The sequence below is a fragment of the Antechinus flavipes genome, chromosome 3 (genome assembly GCF_016432865.1).
Source record: "Antechinus flavipes isolate AdamAnt ecotype Samford, QLD, Australia chromosome 3, AdamAnt_v2, whole genome shotgun sequence".
Classification (NCBI taxonomy): Eukaryota; Metazoa; Chordata; class Mammalia; order Dasyuromorphia; family Dasyuridae; genus Antechinus; species Antechinus flavipes.
Window position 1 is genome coordinate 235,693,392 of NC_067400.1, and position 20,412 is coordinate 235,713,803.

The window sequence follows — 20,412 nt, forward strand, 5'->3', positions numbered from 1 at the left end:
AGGATGAAAGGGAGGAAAAAAGAATAAAGTAAATAAGGTGTGCAGCAGAGAACAAAAGAACAATTTAAAAGCAAGTAAACGAAAGATGGACACCCATGAATATAATTTCTTTTTATCTATACATATACACGCATACACTTTCTTATATTGGTATTTGTTGTTATTTTTTTAATGATCTCTGATGCTTTGCTTAGGCACATAATGTTTTCTTTTGTTTTTGCTTCATTTTGTTCCGTATTGCTTTTCTGGTTTTCTTTTTTGCCTATTCTGTTTCTTCAAATAAAATAAATTTGGGGGGAAAAGAAATCTTCAGTTTGAGGACAGAACCTGGGTTATTTTTAAATGATCTTCAATAAGCAAACTGTAAATCTATAGGACAAAAGTAAAATTGTAAATTACTTCAGATTTAGGAGTCTTTGTATTTTAGTATTCCCATGAGAATAAATTATTTCATCTTTAAATTCAATTCAGTTTGTCCTATAGAATTACAGTTTGCTTATTGAAAATCATATATGGTGAAGTTTTCTCAATCTACGAGCCCTTACATGATCCCTATTCCGAGAGCCAGAAGATGAGGTCTCAGGCCTCAGGTTGCAGAAAGTCACATGATCTCTGGACGTAACTGTCTAAAGGTCAGACCCAAGTCAGTGACAGGAAGTGATGTGACCTTCAGGAAGCAGACAACCTTGGTGACCATTGGTCAAGGATGGTTACTTCCTTTTAGACTATCCAATGGTACTTTACACTCTATTCTTTAAACATTTTCTCTTGGTGATCTCATGAGGTCCATGAAATCAGCTATCAATTTTACGCATATGACTGCTAAATAGACATTTCTAGCCTATAGCTATAGAGCTCAGTTTCTGTTTATCCATCTGAGTGCTGGATTTTTTTGTACTTCCACTCACTCACTTTACTTTGCATGAGTTCATATAAGACTTCCCAGATTTTTATTGATTCATCCCCTTCATCACAATAATATACTACAATTTATTCATCTATATTCTAAATAATGAATATTCTTCCAATTTCCCATCTCTTAATTATTACAAAATTATATAAAACATAAATTATATAGTTATACATATTTATATACACATACACATTGTTCAACTGTGACTGGACCAGTTCCTAACTCTACCAACAGTTCATTAGTATCCTAATCTGAAAGAAAACTTTTGTAACTGATATAGTCAGGCAAAATAAATCAACCAAGTGACTGTGGGCAAAAAACATTTTTTGGTATCTTGTATCTATAACTTCTCTATTAGAAGATGGCCAGAATTTCCTCTGAAATCCAATCTAGTTATTGTACTCACGGATTACAGGTCATAAGCCTTCTTTAAAGTTGTCTTTCTTTACAATACTGATGTCCTTGCATAAGTTGTTCTCTTAATTTTAATCTCTTCATTATACATATATTAGCAGGATTCTCTTAAAATGTCTCTTTAAAAGATTCTCTTTTAAAATGTCTTGCTTCATAATAAAAAAAAAGCAAGGTTCAAGTTATGGTGGGACTAATATCCTAAATTCTACTCCTATCCCACTCACATTCAAGTACTATATTTCACTATATACATATGATACAATTTATTCATTCATTCCTTAACTAAGAGAAAATCTAAGACATCTTTTTAGACTCTAGTTCTCTGCTTTTCTATTTTCTTCCCTTTTAGTTTATTTTACTTGTAACTATTATCTCTCCTGTATTATCCTCCCTTTCAAATATAACTGCTTTATCTCAGTTGAGCCTGATGATTCTAGATCAAGCTTTTTATGTAAGCTCAAACCACTTTATGTTAGATAAGACTGATAACAGATAAGATTCGGATAAGAGTGTCATGGGATACCCACTCATTCTATTCTGTTCTTTTGTTTATATACTCTTCTTCTCACACACCCCAATTAAGAGAAACAATTTCTACCACTTAATTCCAACTTTCAAAACATTCCTTTTTCTCCTCCTTTTCTTCCAAAAACTCAGAAGAAAACTAATCCACTCTACAAGCTTCTGTTTTTCTTTTAACTATCTTAAAAACACATGCTAGCTTGAAGACCATTACAGTAATTAAAAGAGCATTGTTTCTCTATTAGCACCTCTCTTCCAATTTCCAATTATTTCCTCCAAAGTTCTTATTTCTAACAATCTCTTCCTCTATTCTAAATAGTCATACAGTCCTTGTGGAAAACCCATTTTCCTTTTGAATCTCTGTTTATAGTTTTTAAATGAGTTAGTTACTCACTTCTATTGGTAGAAAAAATTTTGATACTGTTAAGTATTTTGTTTATTCATCTCTCCTGCTACTGGTACTGAATTAGGACTTTGTGCCAAGGCCAAGCTCTACCTCCTGCTTTGCTTCTGAACTTGTCATGCATCTCTTAGATTCTTGCCCCTATCTCTTTCTACTCAGGTTTTTGAGAATCAAAAACATGATCTTCAAGATCTTTCCTAGCATTTCAGGAAAAAAGAGCTCGGGGAACCTGGGAATCCATGGGACTAGACCCAATCTAAAATCTATCAAGCCAGTTTGACACCACTCTGGACCCATTACAATTACATGCTACTGATTTCCAAAAGCCCCAACCTAGGGCTTTTTCAGAGAACATCTCTCTTCTTGCTATCTCCAGAAAGTTTTGCAGGTTACATGTGTCTTTATTTCTAGTCACAGTGGGAGAAATTGGCATTGACTTTTACTGGGTATGGAAAGCCCTTCTCTACTGTCCACGAGTTTTCTAACTTATCTTTTGTGCTGTTCAATAATGTAATTCTGATGGAATTCTTGATCATTTTTGGCCTAGTACAAATTTTAGGTTTGGCTAGAATAGGAGGAACATGAAACATGGACTCCTGATAGGTCTCTTGATAGGAAGTTCTAAAGTCTTTTTTTGTTTTCTATAAGAATCAAACATGTAACTTTTGAAAACAGAACAGACCCTGAATTTTCAGTTCTTCCTGCCCATAATTTCTGCTCTCTCTCAAAAAAAAAGCATATTATTTCAGAGTTTTTATGTAATAAAAACAAAAAACAAAAACAAACAAAAAAAATTATTGTACTTCGTTTTGAAAGTCATAGGTCTCATATATGGAGATGTAAGAATATATAACAGATTTCATAGTGCCTATAATTTGTTTAAATGATATTCTCATAAGTTAAAGATACACAAGTTAGTCCTGAATCTTGTAGTACTTAATATATTTACCTATTCAGAAGGAGCAGAATAGAGAACTTGCTTCAAAATCAAAAAGATCAAAGTTCAAGATATGGTGGGACAGATATCCTAAACCCTACTCCCATCCCACCTTCAAATCAATTTTTTTTTTTTTTTTGTCAAAAACCACTGAAACTCTCAAGATTTGAATCTTCAGGGAAGTATGGTTTAAGTCACTATCTAAACAGCTAAGGCTTTTCTACCTTGTCAATCACAGACTAAAAGCATCAACTTCTTTAGGAAGCTAAGCTCAAATGAATTAATACTTATAGAAAGATCTTCCCCTTTCTGAATGTCTTTTCTATACTCTGACCACATAAATCTCCTTTAACTCACTGTTAGATGGATTATGACTTATCTAATTTTTTTTCTGATTTCAGACCTAAACTACCAGAAGCCTGACCTAAGACAAGTCTAATCCACCAAACAAGCTTATCTGATACCTACCAGCTATTTGACTTTCACCAAGTCATTTATTTAACTTCTCAAAAACTCAGGCAACTAAGACTAGAAATTATGGATGAGCTGCTGGTCTTGGCAGAAAAAAGAGATTTTCTTTACTAGACAGTCCCAGTAAAAATAAATAAATAAATAAAATGATATGGAGAGAGAAACAAAAAAAAATTACAAGACTTTATTGAGTTACATTTAATTTTGCATTCAGCACAAAAAAGTTATGAATTCTATATTCTAGGTGAAAAAAATTCAAACACTATTAAGTCAGAATTGAAAATATATTTAAAGTGGGAAGAGAACATAAGTGACCTGAGTAGACTTGAGATGGCCTGACTAAAAAATGGGATAATATTCAACAGAGGTAAACATAAAGTAACTAAACATTCCTTCAAGACAGGGCTTATTTCTTATTTTGATATTTGTATGTTCATCACCTTCAACACCATGTGTGCTTCATAAATTGTTGTGGCATTGAAAACAGTAGCATATACTTCTGGATAAGAAACAGGTAAGATTGAAAATATGAATAAAAGAGAGAAAGAGTTAAGAGACATAAATTACAAACTAAATGAAAATAAAAGTAATATTTTCTTTTTCTTTTCTTTTTCTGAGGCAATTGGGGTTAAGTAACTTGCCCAGGATCACACAGCTAGAAAGTGTTAAGTGTCTGAGATCAAATTTGAACTCAGGTCCTCCTGCCTTCAGGGCTGGTGCTCTACCTACTGCGTCATCTAGCTGCCCCCAAAGTAATGATTTTTTCAAAAAAATAAATAGATTTAAGAACTTGTAAATTTTTTAGTCATGATTGAATTTTTATTAGAATAACATATCCCAAGTTTATTTTTAAATTTTAAAAAGAATGATAAAACTGAAGATACAGAGAAAATTAATTAATGAAAATAAATTGGACAAAGAAGAAAACAGCTATCAAAGGAAGTACAGTTGCCTAAGTAAAGAAATGAAAGCTCCTAATAACTACTTTGAGGTATGTGGAGTTTTTAGAAATAAAAAGTGACAGTTTTTCAACTCCACAGGAAAATAAAGAGAAGAAAGGTTTCCATTTTAATAAGAAAAAGTAAAGACAGACATAAGCCCAACCCTCTTAAAATGTCTCTAAGAACTATTAAACATTGGAATAGGTTCGCAAATATGATTGTCTTAATCTCCATCTCTCTTTAAATAAAAATCTCTATTAAATTTTTGAAAAAAAAAAGAATCATTTTTAATAGTTCCCTATCATCCAGATCTTATAACTAAGAGAGTCAGAAGCATCCAGATCTTATAACTAAGAGAGTCAGAAGGGTCCTAATTCCTTTCATCTTCATAGAGGTTATTTTTTTTTTCCAGATGTAGATCTTGGAATTTAGCAACTAATTTCAAGACAGGCTGTCATAAATAAAATTTAATATATTTAAACTTTGATTAGTCAGACAAAATCATATAATAGCTGAAAGGCTAAACTAAAATCTATACCAAAAAATAATTTTTAAACAATTTTACAAAAATAAAGTGTACCTCTTGCTCTTCCAAAACCAATCTGCACAGCAGGTTGAAGACTTCCTTCATTGTCCAATAAATGAGGCATATGGTAATAAATATTTGGCACTTGAAGAGATTTTCTGTTCATTAAGTCTTTTAATAGTTTTAAGGTATTATCTGAAAAACAGGTCATTATCAATCGACAAAATTCACTTTTTAAAGTTAATAGTTTTATGAATGAGCAATATTTAAAACTTAGAAGTATCAGAAAGAAAATTACAAATTTTTCATTCCTAAATTCAAACCAAATGAAGCCCCAGTTTAAAACAAAAGATTTTTTTTAACCAATTAAATGAAACAAAATAGGCCAATAGAAAGAAAATAAAATTTTCGATACTTATCATTAACTACTTAAATTCTCAAATGGATCTGCGATTCTATCAACTTGAAGCTCACTGATTTTAATGATCCTTCTAACAATGCAAATAGCAATTCATTCGTGTCTTCTATATGACTTTATTGTATCTTCCATAAGTTCACAATAGAATACAATCAATCTGTTAGTTCTCTCAATTTCTTCTGTAATTACAAAGCTACCAGTAGAACTATTGGTTTATACAAGTTATCCCTGGCTCTTGCCTAGTAAATAGCTGATCACTTTTTCCTACTATCTATATCCTTGATATTTTTCAGGCTTATTCTTTTAAGTTCTTCATTGGTCACATGTTGAAGCCTATTCACACCTCCCATGAGTTTGTCCACTGCCTTCCAAGCAATATTCATTTTAAATTCTTTGTAGACTGTAGATCCACATCTTGAAACCATATAAAAATAGTGATATAACTTGTGGACAAATTATACTTGGCATTCATGAAAAGAAATGTTAAAAACAATGTTATGCTTACAGAACCTTTTCCTCTTTCTTTAAAGTTCTTTGAGAAATCACTACAGATCTGCTAGTCATACATGCCAAAAGTATGTATGGACCCTGGGACATTATTCCAAATTGCTTTCCATAATAGATGAACTAATTCACAGATCCATCAACAATGCACTTGGATATTTGTTTTCCTACATCTTCTAGAATATTTCCCATTTTATGATTTTGTTATCTTTGTCAAACAGGAGTGAGATAGATTCTTAAAATTTGTTTTTCTCTTAGTGAATTAGAGCATTTTTATGTGATTGATGATTTCTTCTTTTGGAAAGTATGCATTTAATTTGATCACTTATCTACTGAAGAATGGTTTTTATTCTTGTAAATCTGATTTAATTATATACATATATATTTTTTAATCTGGTTCTACTGAGGTCAGCAGAAGTTTGACAGCACTGCTCTATATAAATTTTACTATTTTTCTATGTCTACAAAACATTCTTTTGGGAATTTGACTGACAGTACTGAAAGAGTGGAATTAATTTAGATAATAAGTATCATTTGGTTTAATACACCAACAAGCAATTAACTTTTCTCCCATTATTTAGGTCTGTATTTCTGCAAAGAGGGTTCTGTTCTATTCTTTTTAGGGATATTTCTATCTCCTTTATAAGTACATATGATACTATAATGTTATAAGAACATATGGTATTATCATGTTATATAAAATTTTTTTCAGATCCTTTATATTTTACTTGTTTGCTGTCTTTCAATTTCATCTTAGAATGTCTTTGTTTAATTTGGTTTCTTGCCAAGAGTTTTTATAAACTAGTTTTAACTCAACTGCTTCTTACTGTTTTGAGGCAACATTATCAATAATACTTCATTGTTCTTCTTTATAAAATTCTTAAAACAAGTTTATATTCTAAATTATTAGTACCTTTCATCACTATTCAGATAGTCAAGAGCTTTTGCTAACTATGGCATTGTTTTAAAAGATCCTTTGGTTTCCGTTTTAATAGAAGTGATTAAATTTCTATATTAGATTATTGTAATTGCTGTCATTTTGACTATTTATCATGTATTTTTCATCTTTAATTATTTGTCAAAAAGGATCAAGATTGAATTGTTTCAAATGCATACCCTATCTTTTTCCTCATTCTTCTTCAAGCTTTATTTTAATTCTGATATTTTGTAAGTTGATATTCTAAATGTACAGCAACAGCTGATTCAGGGCTAATACCCACATCAATAATGAATAATGAAGTTTTTCCTCTATTAAAGCATAACAATTATCATTTTTATGATGTTGCGTATAGCTCACAATGGCTAGCAATACCTCTGAATAATAATAATAGTGTACTATTATGATGGATGAGTTACCATCTATATTATGCAGCCCACAAAATTGCTAAACATCCTTACCTAATTAAAATGCAATGCTATATAATTTTTAAATAACTTCTCATCTTGCTGCATTTCAATGCAAAAGTCCTAATGCAGATTGTGGGGAAAAACATTTTTTTCAAACTAAGAGGTTTAATCTATACAATTTTAAGCAAGAAAGAGAACTGGGCAACTTGTGATTGTGATTATGATTTTCCAATATTTTTGGGTTATCATTAAAACACAACATAAAAACTTTTAATAAAATTCAATATTAAAAATGAAAAGGTTTTCATTTAATTTTTTCAAACTTAATACTAACTTTCCAAGATTAAAAAGTCAGAAGCATTAACATTTAAAAAAAGATAACACATTGGTTTAAAAATATATATATCCACAATGTAACAATGCCCTTATCAGTTCATATAAGCCTCTCCAGGTGTTTCTGAAAACATCTGCTCATCATTTCTTATAGAACAATCATATTCTATCACAATCATATATTACAATTCTTTAGCCATTCCCCAATTGACAGGCATTCTCTCAATTTCCAATTCTTTGCTACCAATGCAAGAGCTACTATGAATATTTTGTACTTATAAGTCTCTTCCCACTCCAATTCCCCCCAGCTTTTTAAATATCCCTTTGGGATATAAACCTAGTAATAGTATTGATGGAGGTGAACCTTGAAACTGTTCAAATGATGGGGGTAAACTCTCCTTTGAAAGCGGTCCCATCCTTCAGGGCAGTTAAGTGGTCTCATTCAGTTGGAGATTTGGCCAGATATGCAGTCACACCCTCTACTGAGTTGAAGATTAGTCTGGGACCACTCCTAGTAATTCAAACTTCTAACATAAGTGACTTCTTTTCTATTAAGACATCTAACCCTGGGCATTGAGAACATTGAAGGAATCTCATTCAATTTTGAATGCAAGCCCAAGCTTCAGACTGCTAATAAAAGACAATTCTGAACCCTGGATCTTTGCAGAAGTCCAAAACAGGAATTTGCTTTACCAAGGAAGCTCTTTTCTTGGCAAAGCTGACTGTCAAGACTCTTGCCCACTGTGAAGATATTCTCTTCTCAGTGTTAATCTTTGTTATTTCCCTGACAGGACTTTACCCACTGAGAAGTCTGTCTTCCTAGCAAAGCTGGCTTCTCAGTGCCAATAAAAATCCCTTCTTTTGCCACACAGACTTTGGGTTTGTGAATTCTTTTGCATTGGACCTGCACTGACCAGAGGGGATTCCCCACCCCAATTCTCATACCTCTTTACAACCACTAGCATCTCATCAGTATGATTTGTTAGTTTTATTATTATTAATACAATCAATTATGCTGATAGTTTTCCTGATTTTGGACTAGCCCAGCATTTCTGATAAAAAATTATACTTGATCATAACATATTATCATGGTGATAAGTTGCTGTAATCACTTTGCTAATATTTTATTTAAGATTTTTGCATCAATATTAATTAGGGAAATTGGTTTATAATTTTCTTTCTGTTTAGGCTGTTCCTGGATTAGGTGTCAGCAACATCTGTGTCAAAGAAGGAATTTGGAGGGACTCCTTCTTTACCTATTTTTCTAAATAGTTTATATAATATTGGAAATTTCTTTAAATGTTTAGTAGAATTCACTTGTAAATTCATCTGGCCCTGGAGATATTTTTCTTAGGGAGTTCACTGATGCCTTGTTCAATTTCTTTTTCTAAAATGGGGTTAAGTATTTTATTTCTTCTTCTGTTAATCTGGGTAATTTATATTTTTGTAAATATTCAACAATTTCAATTAAATTGTAAGATTTACACAGTTGGACAAAATAGCTCCTGATTATTGCTTTAACTTCCTCTTCATTGGAGTAAGTTCACCTTTTTTTATTTTTCATACTGATAATCTGGTATTCTTTCCCTTTTCTAATCAAATTAACCCAAGGTTTATCTATATTGTTGGTTTTTCATAAAATCAATTCTTAGTTTTATTTATTAGCCAATAATTTTCTTACTTTCAGTTTTATAATTTCTCCTTTGATTTTCAAAATTTCTAATTTGGTCTTTAATTGAAGTTTTAAAATTTGTTCTTTTTCTGGCTTTTCTAGTTGCTTGCCCAATTCATTGACTTCTTCTTTCTATATTTTATTCATATAAGCAACTAGAGATGTAAAATTTCCCCTAAGAACTGTTTCGACTACATTCTGTAAATTTTGGTATATAATCTCACTATTATCTTTGAGTCAATTCTGATGAGAGTAAAGTTTTCTCACTCCTCTCCATATTCTCCATCTTCCCCTCCACTGTCAAAAGTTCTTCCACATCTCTTTTATGTCAGGCATTTTATCCCATTCAACTTCTCCATTTCCCTTTCAAACAATGCATTTCTCTTTCTCAACCCTTATTGTTATTTTTAAAATTTTCCCACTGTATGCAAGTCACACCTGTGCCAACTACATATACTCCTTCTAACTGCCCTAATAATGAGAAAGCTTTTAGCAGTTACAAGTATTTTTTCCCATGTAGGAATGTAAACAGTTTAACCTTATTGAAATCCTTATGATTTCTCTTGTTTATCTTTTTGTTTCTCTTGAGTTTAATTTGAACATAAAAGTTTCTATTCAACTCTGATTTTTTCATCATGAATACCTAAAAGTCTTTTATTTCACTGAATATCCATTTCCCCTCTGAAAGATTATATTCAAATTTTGCAAAGTAGGTTATTCTTGGTTGTAATCTTTGCTCCTTTGGCTTCCAAAATATAATATTCCAAGTCCTCTGATTCTTTAATGTGGAAGCTGCTAAATCTTGTGTTATCCGGTGGCTCCATATTTGAAGAATTGTTTGTTTCAGACTGTTTGCAATATTTTCTCCCTGATTTGTGAGCATTGGAATTTGATTATAATACTCCTAGGTGTTTCTATTACGAGATCTCTTTTAGGAGGTAGATTCTTTCAATTTCTATTTTATCCTCTGGCTTAGAATATCAGGGCAGTTTTCCTTAGTAATTTCTTGAAATATGATGTCTCTTTTTTTAAAGTTATCTCTCCTAAATCCATTTTCCAGTTTAGTTTTTCTCATGAGATATTTCATACTGTCTTCTATTTTTTTCATCCTTTTAACTTTGTATGTTGTTTCTTGACATCTCTAGTCTGATAAAGTCATTGGCTTCCATTTGCTTAATTTTAAGGAATTATTTTCTTCAGTATACTTTTGTACCTCTTTTTCCATTAGGCCAATTCTTCTTTTAAGTTCTTTTCTTCACTGAATTTTTGTGCCCTTTTTGCATTTGGCCACCTGGCCAATTCTGTTTTTCAAGGCATTCTCCTTATTGGATATTTGTATCTCTTAGTTTGTTTTTTAAGGTGTTAATTTTTTTTTTCATAATTTTCCTGCATTACTTTTATTTCTCTTCTCTACCTCTCTTACTTGATTTTCAAGGGATATGTTTTAAGAAGAGGCATATTTACTCCTCCCTGGCTTATGCTCTGGTCTATGATAGATCACAAGCACTCTTTTCTATACTGAACGACCAAGGTCACTGCTCCCCTGTGGCCACAAGCTCTGGTGTGCTAATAATGCTCCTCCTTGCCTTGAACAGACACTCAGAATTGCAACCTAGATCCAAGTATGAGCATAGAGTTCTGCCTCTACTGCCAGCAGAGGGACCCTTAAAATCTTCTTGTCCGATCCCTTTACCATCTGTGGGCTGACAGATGGGAAATTAGACATTGTCATTGCTAATTCCCATGGCACATTATTGGTCTACTGGGGCTAGGGCTGAGTTGGTGCACTGGAATGATCTGTACTCCAATTTCACCTCCATTGCAACAGACCTTTCCTGCCAACCTCCTAAGTTGTCTTGGATTGGAAAAATTGTTAACCTCATCTTTTTGTAGATTCTGCCGCTCCAAAATTCATACTGAAGCAATATATTTTTTTTAATTATTTGGAGGAAATTTGGAGAGCTCAAGCAAGTCCCTGACTTTTCTCAGCTTTCTTGGCTCAGCCCCAAGAATTGTTTTTGTTTTCTACTTTTAAAAGTATTAAGCAGGCTATAACTCAAAAGAAGAATCTTGTCAATAAGCAAATATTTTCAGGGGTACAGATTCACTTAGAACTACTTGAAACAAAACAAATGTTAAAATTCAAATATAAAACTGTCTTTATCTAAAGATAAGCAGAATAAAACAATGAGTTTACAAGTATTTGTAAGACTTTAAGAAGTTGGTCTTAACAATCCAGTAGGATCTAAACCATTTCCTGCTCAGGAACAGGTTTGTTTTTTACCATTTAAATTAAATTAAGGGTAATGTTTTTATTTAGTCCTGATGGCCTAAATATATAATTATCTTATTTTTGAAGGAGCCATTTTGGTTCTGAATATAGGTTGTAATGCTGTTATAAAGACATAAAAATTACTATGCATTATGAGGAAATGTAAAGCAAAATCTTTGAGCAATTTAATAACTTCCTATTGTATTTCAAAAAAGGAAATAAAACCAATTTTCATTCTACGTAAACTCAACCACTATTTTTATATGCTCTTAAATTTAGTTTATTGTTCACTTCGCCACAATAGGATGAAGGTCTGTGATGATGATATTTTCCTCTCTAATGACTAGCTTACCAGGGAAGAATAACAAAAGCTGACTTAATGTGACAATCTACTCCACATAAATTGATGAGTAACTTTCTACAAATTTTCATTTCACTTTTGTTTCAAAATACACTCCTAATATTGTGCTGTTTTCAAAATTTTTCAAGACAGCTACTAGGAAAAAATATATCAAAATATTATACCTGAAAAATTACTAGATGCAGCCTTGGTTCCATTTGTTTCTGCTATTACACGTCTGAATTGTTCTAAGATTGCATTTAGTTCAGAAGAACGTTGCAAAATTCTATGTTCAGCTATACGGAGACGCTGCTTCAAGGCATGAAATTCTGGCTGATATGCAATCAATTTTTCTAGAAAAAAAAATTTTTAATTATTTTCTTTAAGAGCAAAAAAACCAGACACTGTAATCAAAACAGATAAATTATAGAAATCAAATAATCATAGTTTCATGAGTTAAGAAATTTTACAAGTTCACTTATACACAGTTGAAAGACAGAACCCAATATTATACAATGAAATATCTATTAAGTATAGATTTTTTTTCTTTTGGACAAAGCAACTGGGGTTAAATGACTTGCCCAAGGTCAACCAACTACAAAATGATAAATATCTGACACCGGATTTGAATTTAGGATCTCCTGACTTCTGGGCCAGTGCTCTATGCACTGTGCCATCTAACTGCCTCTAACTATAGAATTCTAAATATTTAGAAGAATAAAATAAAATCTCTTTAGCACTTAACAATTTGAATTATCTGGAGAGAGGAAAGGGGATCTACATAATTGTAGGAGTGGATCTCATGAGAGTTTTTTTCAAACTTCACTGAGGGCCAAATTTATGTACAGATGAACATTCAAAGATGGATGATGAAGCACTAAGATCTATGTTTTATTTTAAAATCTATTTATAAATTCCTAGAATCCTAAGCATATACATCTTTTATCAAGGGTCATAATACTTGTCAAATTCTTTTAGTTCATTAATAAAAAGAGACTAAAGAGCTGAGATTCCCATTTTACAGTTCCACACTTCCAGTTTTTAAACTTCAATTGGCTACAGATTCCTTCTTACTTTGTATACTTGTATAATGATTCTTTTGCTTCAAACACCTCTTACTCTTGCCCTCATGGCCCATTGTTTATACAAACTGTCCACTCCAGATCAGGCAGCAGCCTTGCCAATATATAATTATCTTATTTTTGAAGGAGCCATTTTGGTTCTGAATATAGGTTGTAATGCTGTTATAAAGACATAAAAATTACTATGCATTATGAGGAAATGTAAAGCAAAATCTTTGAGCAATTTAATAACTTCCTATTGTATTTCAAAAAAGGAAATAAAACCAATTTTCATTCTACGTAAACTCAACCACTATTTTTATATGCTCTTAAATTTAGTTTATTGTTCACTTCGCCACAATAGGATGAAGGTCTGTGATGATGATATTTTCCTCTCTAATGACTAGCTTACCAGGGAAGAATAACAAAAGCTGACTTAATGTGACAATCTACTCCACATAAATTGATGAGTAACTTTCTACAAATTTTCATTTCACTTTTGTTTCAAAATACACTCCTAATATTGTGCTGTTTTCAAAATTTTTCAAGACAGCTACTAGGAAAAAATATATCAAAATATTATACCTGAAAAATTACTAGATGCAGCCTTGGTTCCATTTGTTTCTGCTATTACACGTCTGAATTGTTCTAAGATTGCATTTAGTTCAGAAGAACGTTGCAAAATTCTATGTTCAGCTATACGGAGACGCTGCTTCAAGGCATGAAATTCTGGCTGATATGCAATCAATTTTTCTAGAAAAAAAAATTTTTAATTATTTTCTTTAAGAGCAAAAAAACCAGACACTGTAATCAAAACAGATAAATTATAGAAATCAAATAATCATAGTTTCATGAGTTAAGAAATTTTACAAGTTCACTTATACACAGTTGAAAGACAGAACCCAATATTATACAATGAAATATCTATTAAGTATAGATTTTTTTTCTTTTGGACAAAGCAACTGGGGTTAAATGACTTGCCCAAGGTCAACCAACTACAAAATGATAAATATCTGACACCGGATTTGAATTTAGGATCTCCTGACTTCTGGGCCAGTGCTCTATGCACTGTGCCATCTAACTGCCTCTAACTATAGAATTCTAAATATTTAGAAGAATAAAATAAAATCTCTTTAGCACTTAACAATTTGAATTATCTGGAGAGAGGAAAGGGGATCTACATAATTGTAGGAGTGGATCTCATGAGAGTTTTTTTCAAACTTCACTGAGGGCCAAATTTATGTACAGATGAACATTCAAAGATGGATGATGAAGCACTAAGATCTATGTTTTATTTTAAAATCTATTTATAAATTCCTAGAATCCTAAGCATATACATCTTTTATCAAGGGTCATAATACTTGTCAAATTCTTTTAGTTCATTAATAAAAAGAGACTAAAGAGCTGAGATTCCCATTTTACAGTTCCACACTTCCAGTTTTTAAACTTCAATTGGCTACAGATTCCTTCTTACTTTGTATACTTGTATAATGATTCGTTTGCTTCAAACACCTCTTACTCTTGCCCTCATGGCCCATTGTTTATACAAACTGTCCACTCCAGATCAGGCAGCAGCCTTGCCAATATGTAATTATGCCATAGAAGGTTCATAATGACGGCCCCTGGGCAAGCCCTAAGAAATTAAACTACTGAACTATAAGAAAAAGTGTTCCATTACATACTCTGCTTATATCTCCTGAGGAAATATAAACAAACAAACATAACTAGATCAAAAGATAGAGAGCATAAAAGAAAACAAAGAGACTATATGGTTGCAATGCTTTCTTTGTATTTATAAGAGTGAAAGCATTATTTATTTTAATAGATTTTTTCTCAAAGTACAAAAAAGGCTCTTTCACTGTTTTGATAACTATCTAAACTACATTTTATAAGCTCATCTATAGGGATTTTACCTCCATAAAAGCACATCTAAATTCCTCCCTCAGCTAGTGCAATTCTTGTCCATTTTATCTAAGAGAACTAGACATTTCATGGATATACTGTTAACAGTCAACCTGTTCATTTTGTTTACCTGGTCCTTACTCTCAACACATGACTGCATTCCTTTTCAGGTTATGGTACTTTTTTCCCATAGGTCATCACTGGAAATCTGCTGCAGCCTACATTCTACGTCACCTGTAATTTTCCCCTCTGAGATTATGCTATGGTATTTCAAGATTCATAATTATAGAGTACTACCAGGAGAATATCTGTGCTTTAAAATGGATAGTGGGGACAGGCCAAAGAACATCTTGGGAACAAGTTGTGTGATTAAAAGCATTACACAATTTCCCAAATGCAAGCCAACCTATTTTCATCTTCCTATTTATTTCTGGGCCTAATTAAATGAAAGACCAATCAATGTTTTAGTCAGATTAAATTACAGAAAAAGAGGAGGGATGGTATGGAAGAGGGGGAAGAAAAGACAGAAGGTACTATAAATGTGCCCCAATCAAGACAAAAGTTAACAATGAAGGGTAAATAATTCCTGTGGTCTCCCAGGAAAATGAGAGCCTAAACGAGAATATGCAAAAAGAGACAAAGGAAGGAACTGAAAATGGAGAACAAAGAGACAACTATGGCTTCAATGGTGGTGGGGATACCACTGACAAATGCCTCCACTAAAGATAAAAGATATTCTATGAACAGAGGTGGGGGTCTGACATCCGATATACAAATTGCAAGGATTGGTGCTCAGAAAGACCACTCATCATGCCTCAGTTGAAGTTAGAACTCCTGGGAACAACCCAGAAGAGTGGGAGGGCATAGACCCAGATGAGAGATGGTCCAACAAAATCAGAGAGAAAATGATCATGGAGGAGGGCAAAGATTATTAATGAACTGCTCAGAAAGGAACATAGGAAAATTCTTTCTGGGCAATATCCTTTCTATAACCTGTTGGGATTAGTATTTCTATGGGTGAAAAACAATAGAAAAAAGAGTTGAAGGGTCAAAATCGTATACAAAGTAACAAGAGAGAAACCAACCCCAAAGAGGTAAAATTAGGAACTTTAATATCATTAATAATACAAAGACTAAAGAAGGGCTAAATAAATATAAGAGCCATCAATGGAGAAATGAAATTCAAGAATAAAAAGAAAAGGAAGATAAATAATGAAAAGAAAGGAAGAAAAACTATTTTAGAAAAAAAAATTAAACAAATGAGAAAAGTATCTTGAGGATAAAGAGGAAAAAGCTCATAGGAATATAATACTTTAAAAGTAGATTAAAGGACAGCTAGTTGGTATAGTGGATAGAGCACCAGCCCAGAAGTCAGGAGGACTTGAATTCAAATCTGGTCTCAGACACTTAATACTTCCTAGCTGTGTGGACCTGAGCAAGTTCATTTAACCCCAATTGCCTCAGCAAAAAAAAAAAGTAGATTAAGCTAAAACAACTGAAGATTCAGACATTACTCGAGTTTACAGAGAAAGAGAGAAAAAAATCCTAATTGGGAAAAACAAAAACTATTTGAGACAAATGGAGAAAAAGATAAATACAATTCATACAATTCTCACTATGAATAGATTCAACAAAGCAAAAGAATGAAAGACTATGAAAACAAAACCCCATAATTACAATTTTAAAAACAAAAGTATACATAAAATAAAAATGAGGGCATGGAAAAAATTTGCTATATATAAAGTGAAGTCAAAAAGCAGAAGCTGAAATCATGCTAACAGGTAACACAAAAATAAATATTCAAAACATAAAAAGGATTAAACTAGGGAACTACATTACACTGAAAAGAACAATAGATGAAAAACAAATATCAATATTAAATGTATTATCTTGAATTATTAAACATGCTCCAAATAGATATTTGGAGCATCTATATTTTCAAATAAATACAATAGTGTCAGGAGATTTCAATGTCCTCTTAGTTTTGCATAAGTCTAATAGAAAGCTAAATAAAAGAGAAAATACGGAACTGAACATTTTCCTGAAGAAATTAGAGCCAAAAGCTTTAGGGTTTATTCTAAAAGGAACTGTTAAATACAATTTAGGGCAAATTAAATAGTGAAGTAGATATTGTGACAGGCTTAAGAGTCAGGAAATGCAAACCAGTCCTGTATCTTTGTTGAAAAACCCAAATGAGATCATGAAGACTGGTACATGACTGCAACAACAGATGTTGAGAAATACATACATTATTTTTGTTGTTCAGTCATATCCAATTCTTCATGACCCCATTTGGGGTTTTCTTAGTAAAGAGATTGGATGGTTTCCCATTTCCTTCTCTAGTTCACTTTACAGATGAGGAACTGAGACAACAGGCTTAAGTACTTACGCAGGGTCACAACAGCTACTATGTGTCTGAGGTTGGATTTGAACTCAGAAAGATGAGTCTTCCTGACTCCAGGCCTGACACACTATCATGTACCACCCTAGCTATTTTGTTTCCTTGGCTCTGCTTACTTCTCTCTGATTTAATTCATGGAGATCTTCTCATAATTCTTTGAATTTGACCTATTCATCTTCTTGAATATTCCAATAACCTGATGTGTCACAATTTCTTTAGTCATTCCCCAGTGGATAGACTTTTTTTACCTTATCTTTGCTACCATAAAAAGTGTTGGTATAAATATTTGTGTGTACATGAGGACTTCATTCTTATTAATAAGTCACCTTGGAATAAACCTAGTAGTAGAATTTCTGAGTTAGAGGGCACAGACATTTTAGTCACTTTTTTAAAAAGTTTTAAGCCATTATGTTAATAGTATTATATTTTTCCAAAGATAGTTTTCAACACTCACCCTTGCAAAAACGTTTGTTCCAAATTTTCCTCCTTCTCCTTCTTTCTATCCCCTCCCCAAGACAGCAAGCAATCCAATATAGATTAAATAAGTAGTCATTTTATTTTCACACTTCCAAACTGCCTACCAAAATGATTAAACAGATTCAAAGCTCCATCAACCATGCATTAGGTTTGTCTATATTCCCACAACTCCTCTAATACCAACTACTACCATCTTTTGTTATCTTTGGCAGTTTCCCAACTCTACAGATTGGAAGGCTTATGACTGTAGAACACTGTATATAACAATATAATTGATTGCTATATGCCTTGTTTTCGCTCTTCCTTTTTTCTTTTTAGTCTATGTTACAGTAGATGGTTCTCTGAGGATGGGAGGTTAAGAGGTACATATTTAGAAATGAAGACAATGTAAAAAACAAGAACCAGCAATGAAAATTTAACTTTTTGAAAATAAAAATTTGTATTTCCAAATTAATTTCCATATTCAGTGTCTTTGCAGCAGAGTTATCTTGCCTTGTATAATATGATCCTGTAATATCTTAGACCACAGGTCTTACTTGTCCTTTACTTGAAATTTTTGAAATCTATTCTTCCAAAATACAAGGTATATGTAATTGTGTCTAGTTTTACTTTCATTGTTCTTATTATCATATATTCCAGAATAAGGTAATCTCTTCCTGCAAAGGTTTCCATCATTTCCAATCAATTTTTCTTGGCAGAAAACAGTAGTGGAGTGAGGCTTATTATTGTTTCCTCTATCCTCTTAGAAACAAAGCAAGTTTAAAATTTATTGATTATTCAATTTCTCAATTAGATGTGTGGAAAACTAGTAGTCCTTTTCACCAACACCTTATCACCAGATTAGTGATTTCTCTCTAGAACTCAGGATTCCTTACCTCTTTTTGGCTGATAAACATAGAATATCTTAACGATATTATTTTTGCTCCTTCCTGCTTTATCATCAAAATATGCTCCACTTATACTTTCCCTTTATTCAGATTATGGCTTTCCACAAAGAAATCTGAATTTTAAATTGAGATCATCCTTAAAATTATTATCTCCCTCTATAGGTAGCTAACTGCTATAGTGGATAGAGCACTAGACCTGATTCAGAAAGGCCCAAATTCAAATCCTGCCTCAAATACCTGCCAGCTATATGACCACAGGCATCTGTCTATCTCCTTTTCTTAACCTGTAAACTAGGGTTAATAACAGCATCTACCTCCTGGAGTTGTTGTACAAATCAAATGAAATATATGTAAAGTGCTTAGCACAGTACCTGGCACATAGGAGGTACTTAATAAATGCTTATTCTCTAATTCCATACTTTATGTCACCTAGTTATCATCCTTTGTTTTTTTTTCTCCTCCTGCATCTAAGAATGAGATTACTCTTCTTCCCAATACCAAGTCCTCCATGTTTTATCCTTGATTTCTTATTTTCTCTTGCAAGTTGTCCCTTTAATCATCCCCTCTTGCTGTCACTTCTCAATCCCTTGCAAAGCACGCAAAATGCACCATACTGGGGTTTGAATAGATTCTGTACAATTTTTTTAATATTAAAAAAATATAAAGGATACAAAACAGGATGTAAGATTAAGTATTAGAGAAGAGATATGGTCTTTTTCATGTTGAGAGGAGAGCAAATGAGCGGAATTCCCCCAAATTAGATGATTTACATGAAAACAACAAAATGAAGATAAATATTCACAAGACGGAGTCAGTTTGTTTCTCATTTTCCCCCTTTGACCCTCGCCACTCACCCCCATGGACCATTATAAATCAAATTTATAAGGTGTTTTTTAAAATGTTCATTATCAGCATTACACATCAAAAAAAAAAAAGCTCACTAGAAAGCACCGTTTTCACCTTGTTTTATTTTAATAGCTAATACAAAATCTAAGAGCAATAATGAAGCAAAGAGAGCCTATTTACTTATAGTGGCTAATATACTATTCCTCTGCAACTAAATGAACCAAAAGGAAGAATCTCAGCAAGGGTCACCTGGTTTAGGTAACTGTTTCTACTATAAACATGTTGGATTTTATGAAAACTTATCACGATTTCGCCTGATCAGCTAATATAGAAATAACAAGACTAACTGATTCAAAAGGTCCTTTCTGTGAAGCCATAATAAGGTCTACGACTATATAATTTTGTAAGCCCATTTGTGCTACCATGATTTTGGAAAGAGATGGATTCACTTGTGGCCTCAATTTCAAGTGAGTGGTTTCTAGCAGCCTAGTGCCGCAGTCCCTACAAAGGGAAATGAGGGACCAGAAGATATTCATCCCTAGTCCATATTCTTTCACAGGGTTTTGGATTGTATTTACATCTCTACTAGCTATGGTATCTTCTATTTTTTGAGCCACCATGCTCACCAACTTCTGATAGTTTCCTTTTGCACTAGGTTTATGAAATGATTAACCCTGATACTAGCAGGATCAAACAGATGGTCTCTGATGCATCAAACCAATTCAGAAGAGAGGAATAAGGCCACCAACTTTACTACCACAACCAAACAATGGTCCAAAGGCTACTTAGTCTCTAGGGACCTTAGGGGGATACTTAATTCCCTCA

The 20,412-nt window shown here is 32.5% G+C and overlaps 1 protein-coding gene across 1 annotated transcript in view; it reads right to left on the reverse strand.

The window, feature by feature from the left end:
* Positions 1-20,412, reverse strand: part of MGAT4A (alpha-1,3-mannosyl-glycoprotein 4-beta-N-acetylglucosaminyltransferase A) — a 150,572-nt gene that overhangs the window by 51,356 nt on the left and 78,804 nt on the right. The window contains exons 3-4 of the mRNA XM_051984692.1: positions 13,660-13,827; positions 5,182-5,322 (exon numbers count right to left, since the gene is read on the reverse strand). Of these exons, the coding sequence (XP_051840652.1) occupies positions 5,182-5,322; positions 13,660-13,827 (309 nt within the window). The remainder of the gene's footprint in view (positions 1-5,181; positions 5,323-13,659; positions 13,828-20,412) is intronic.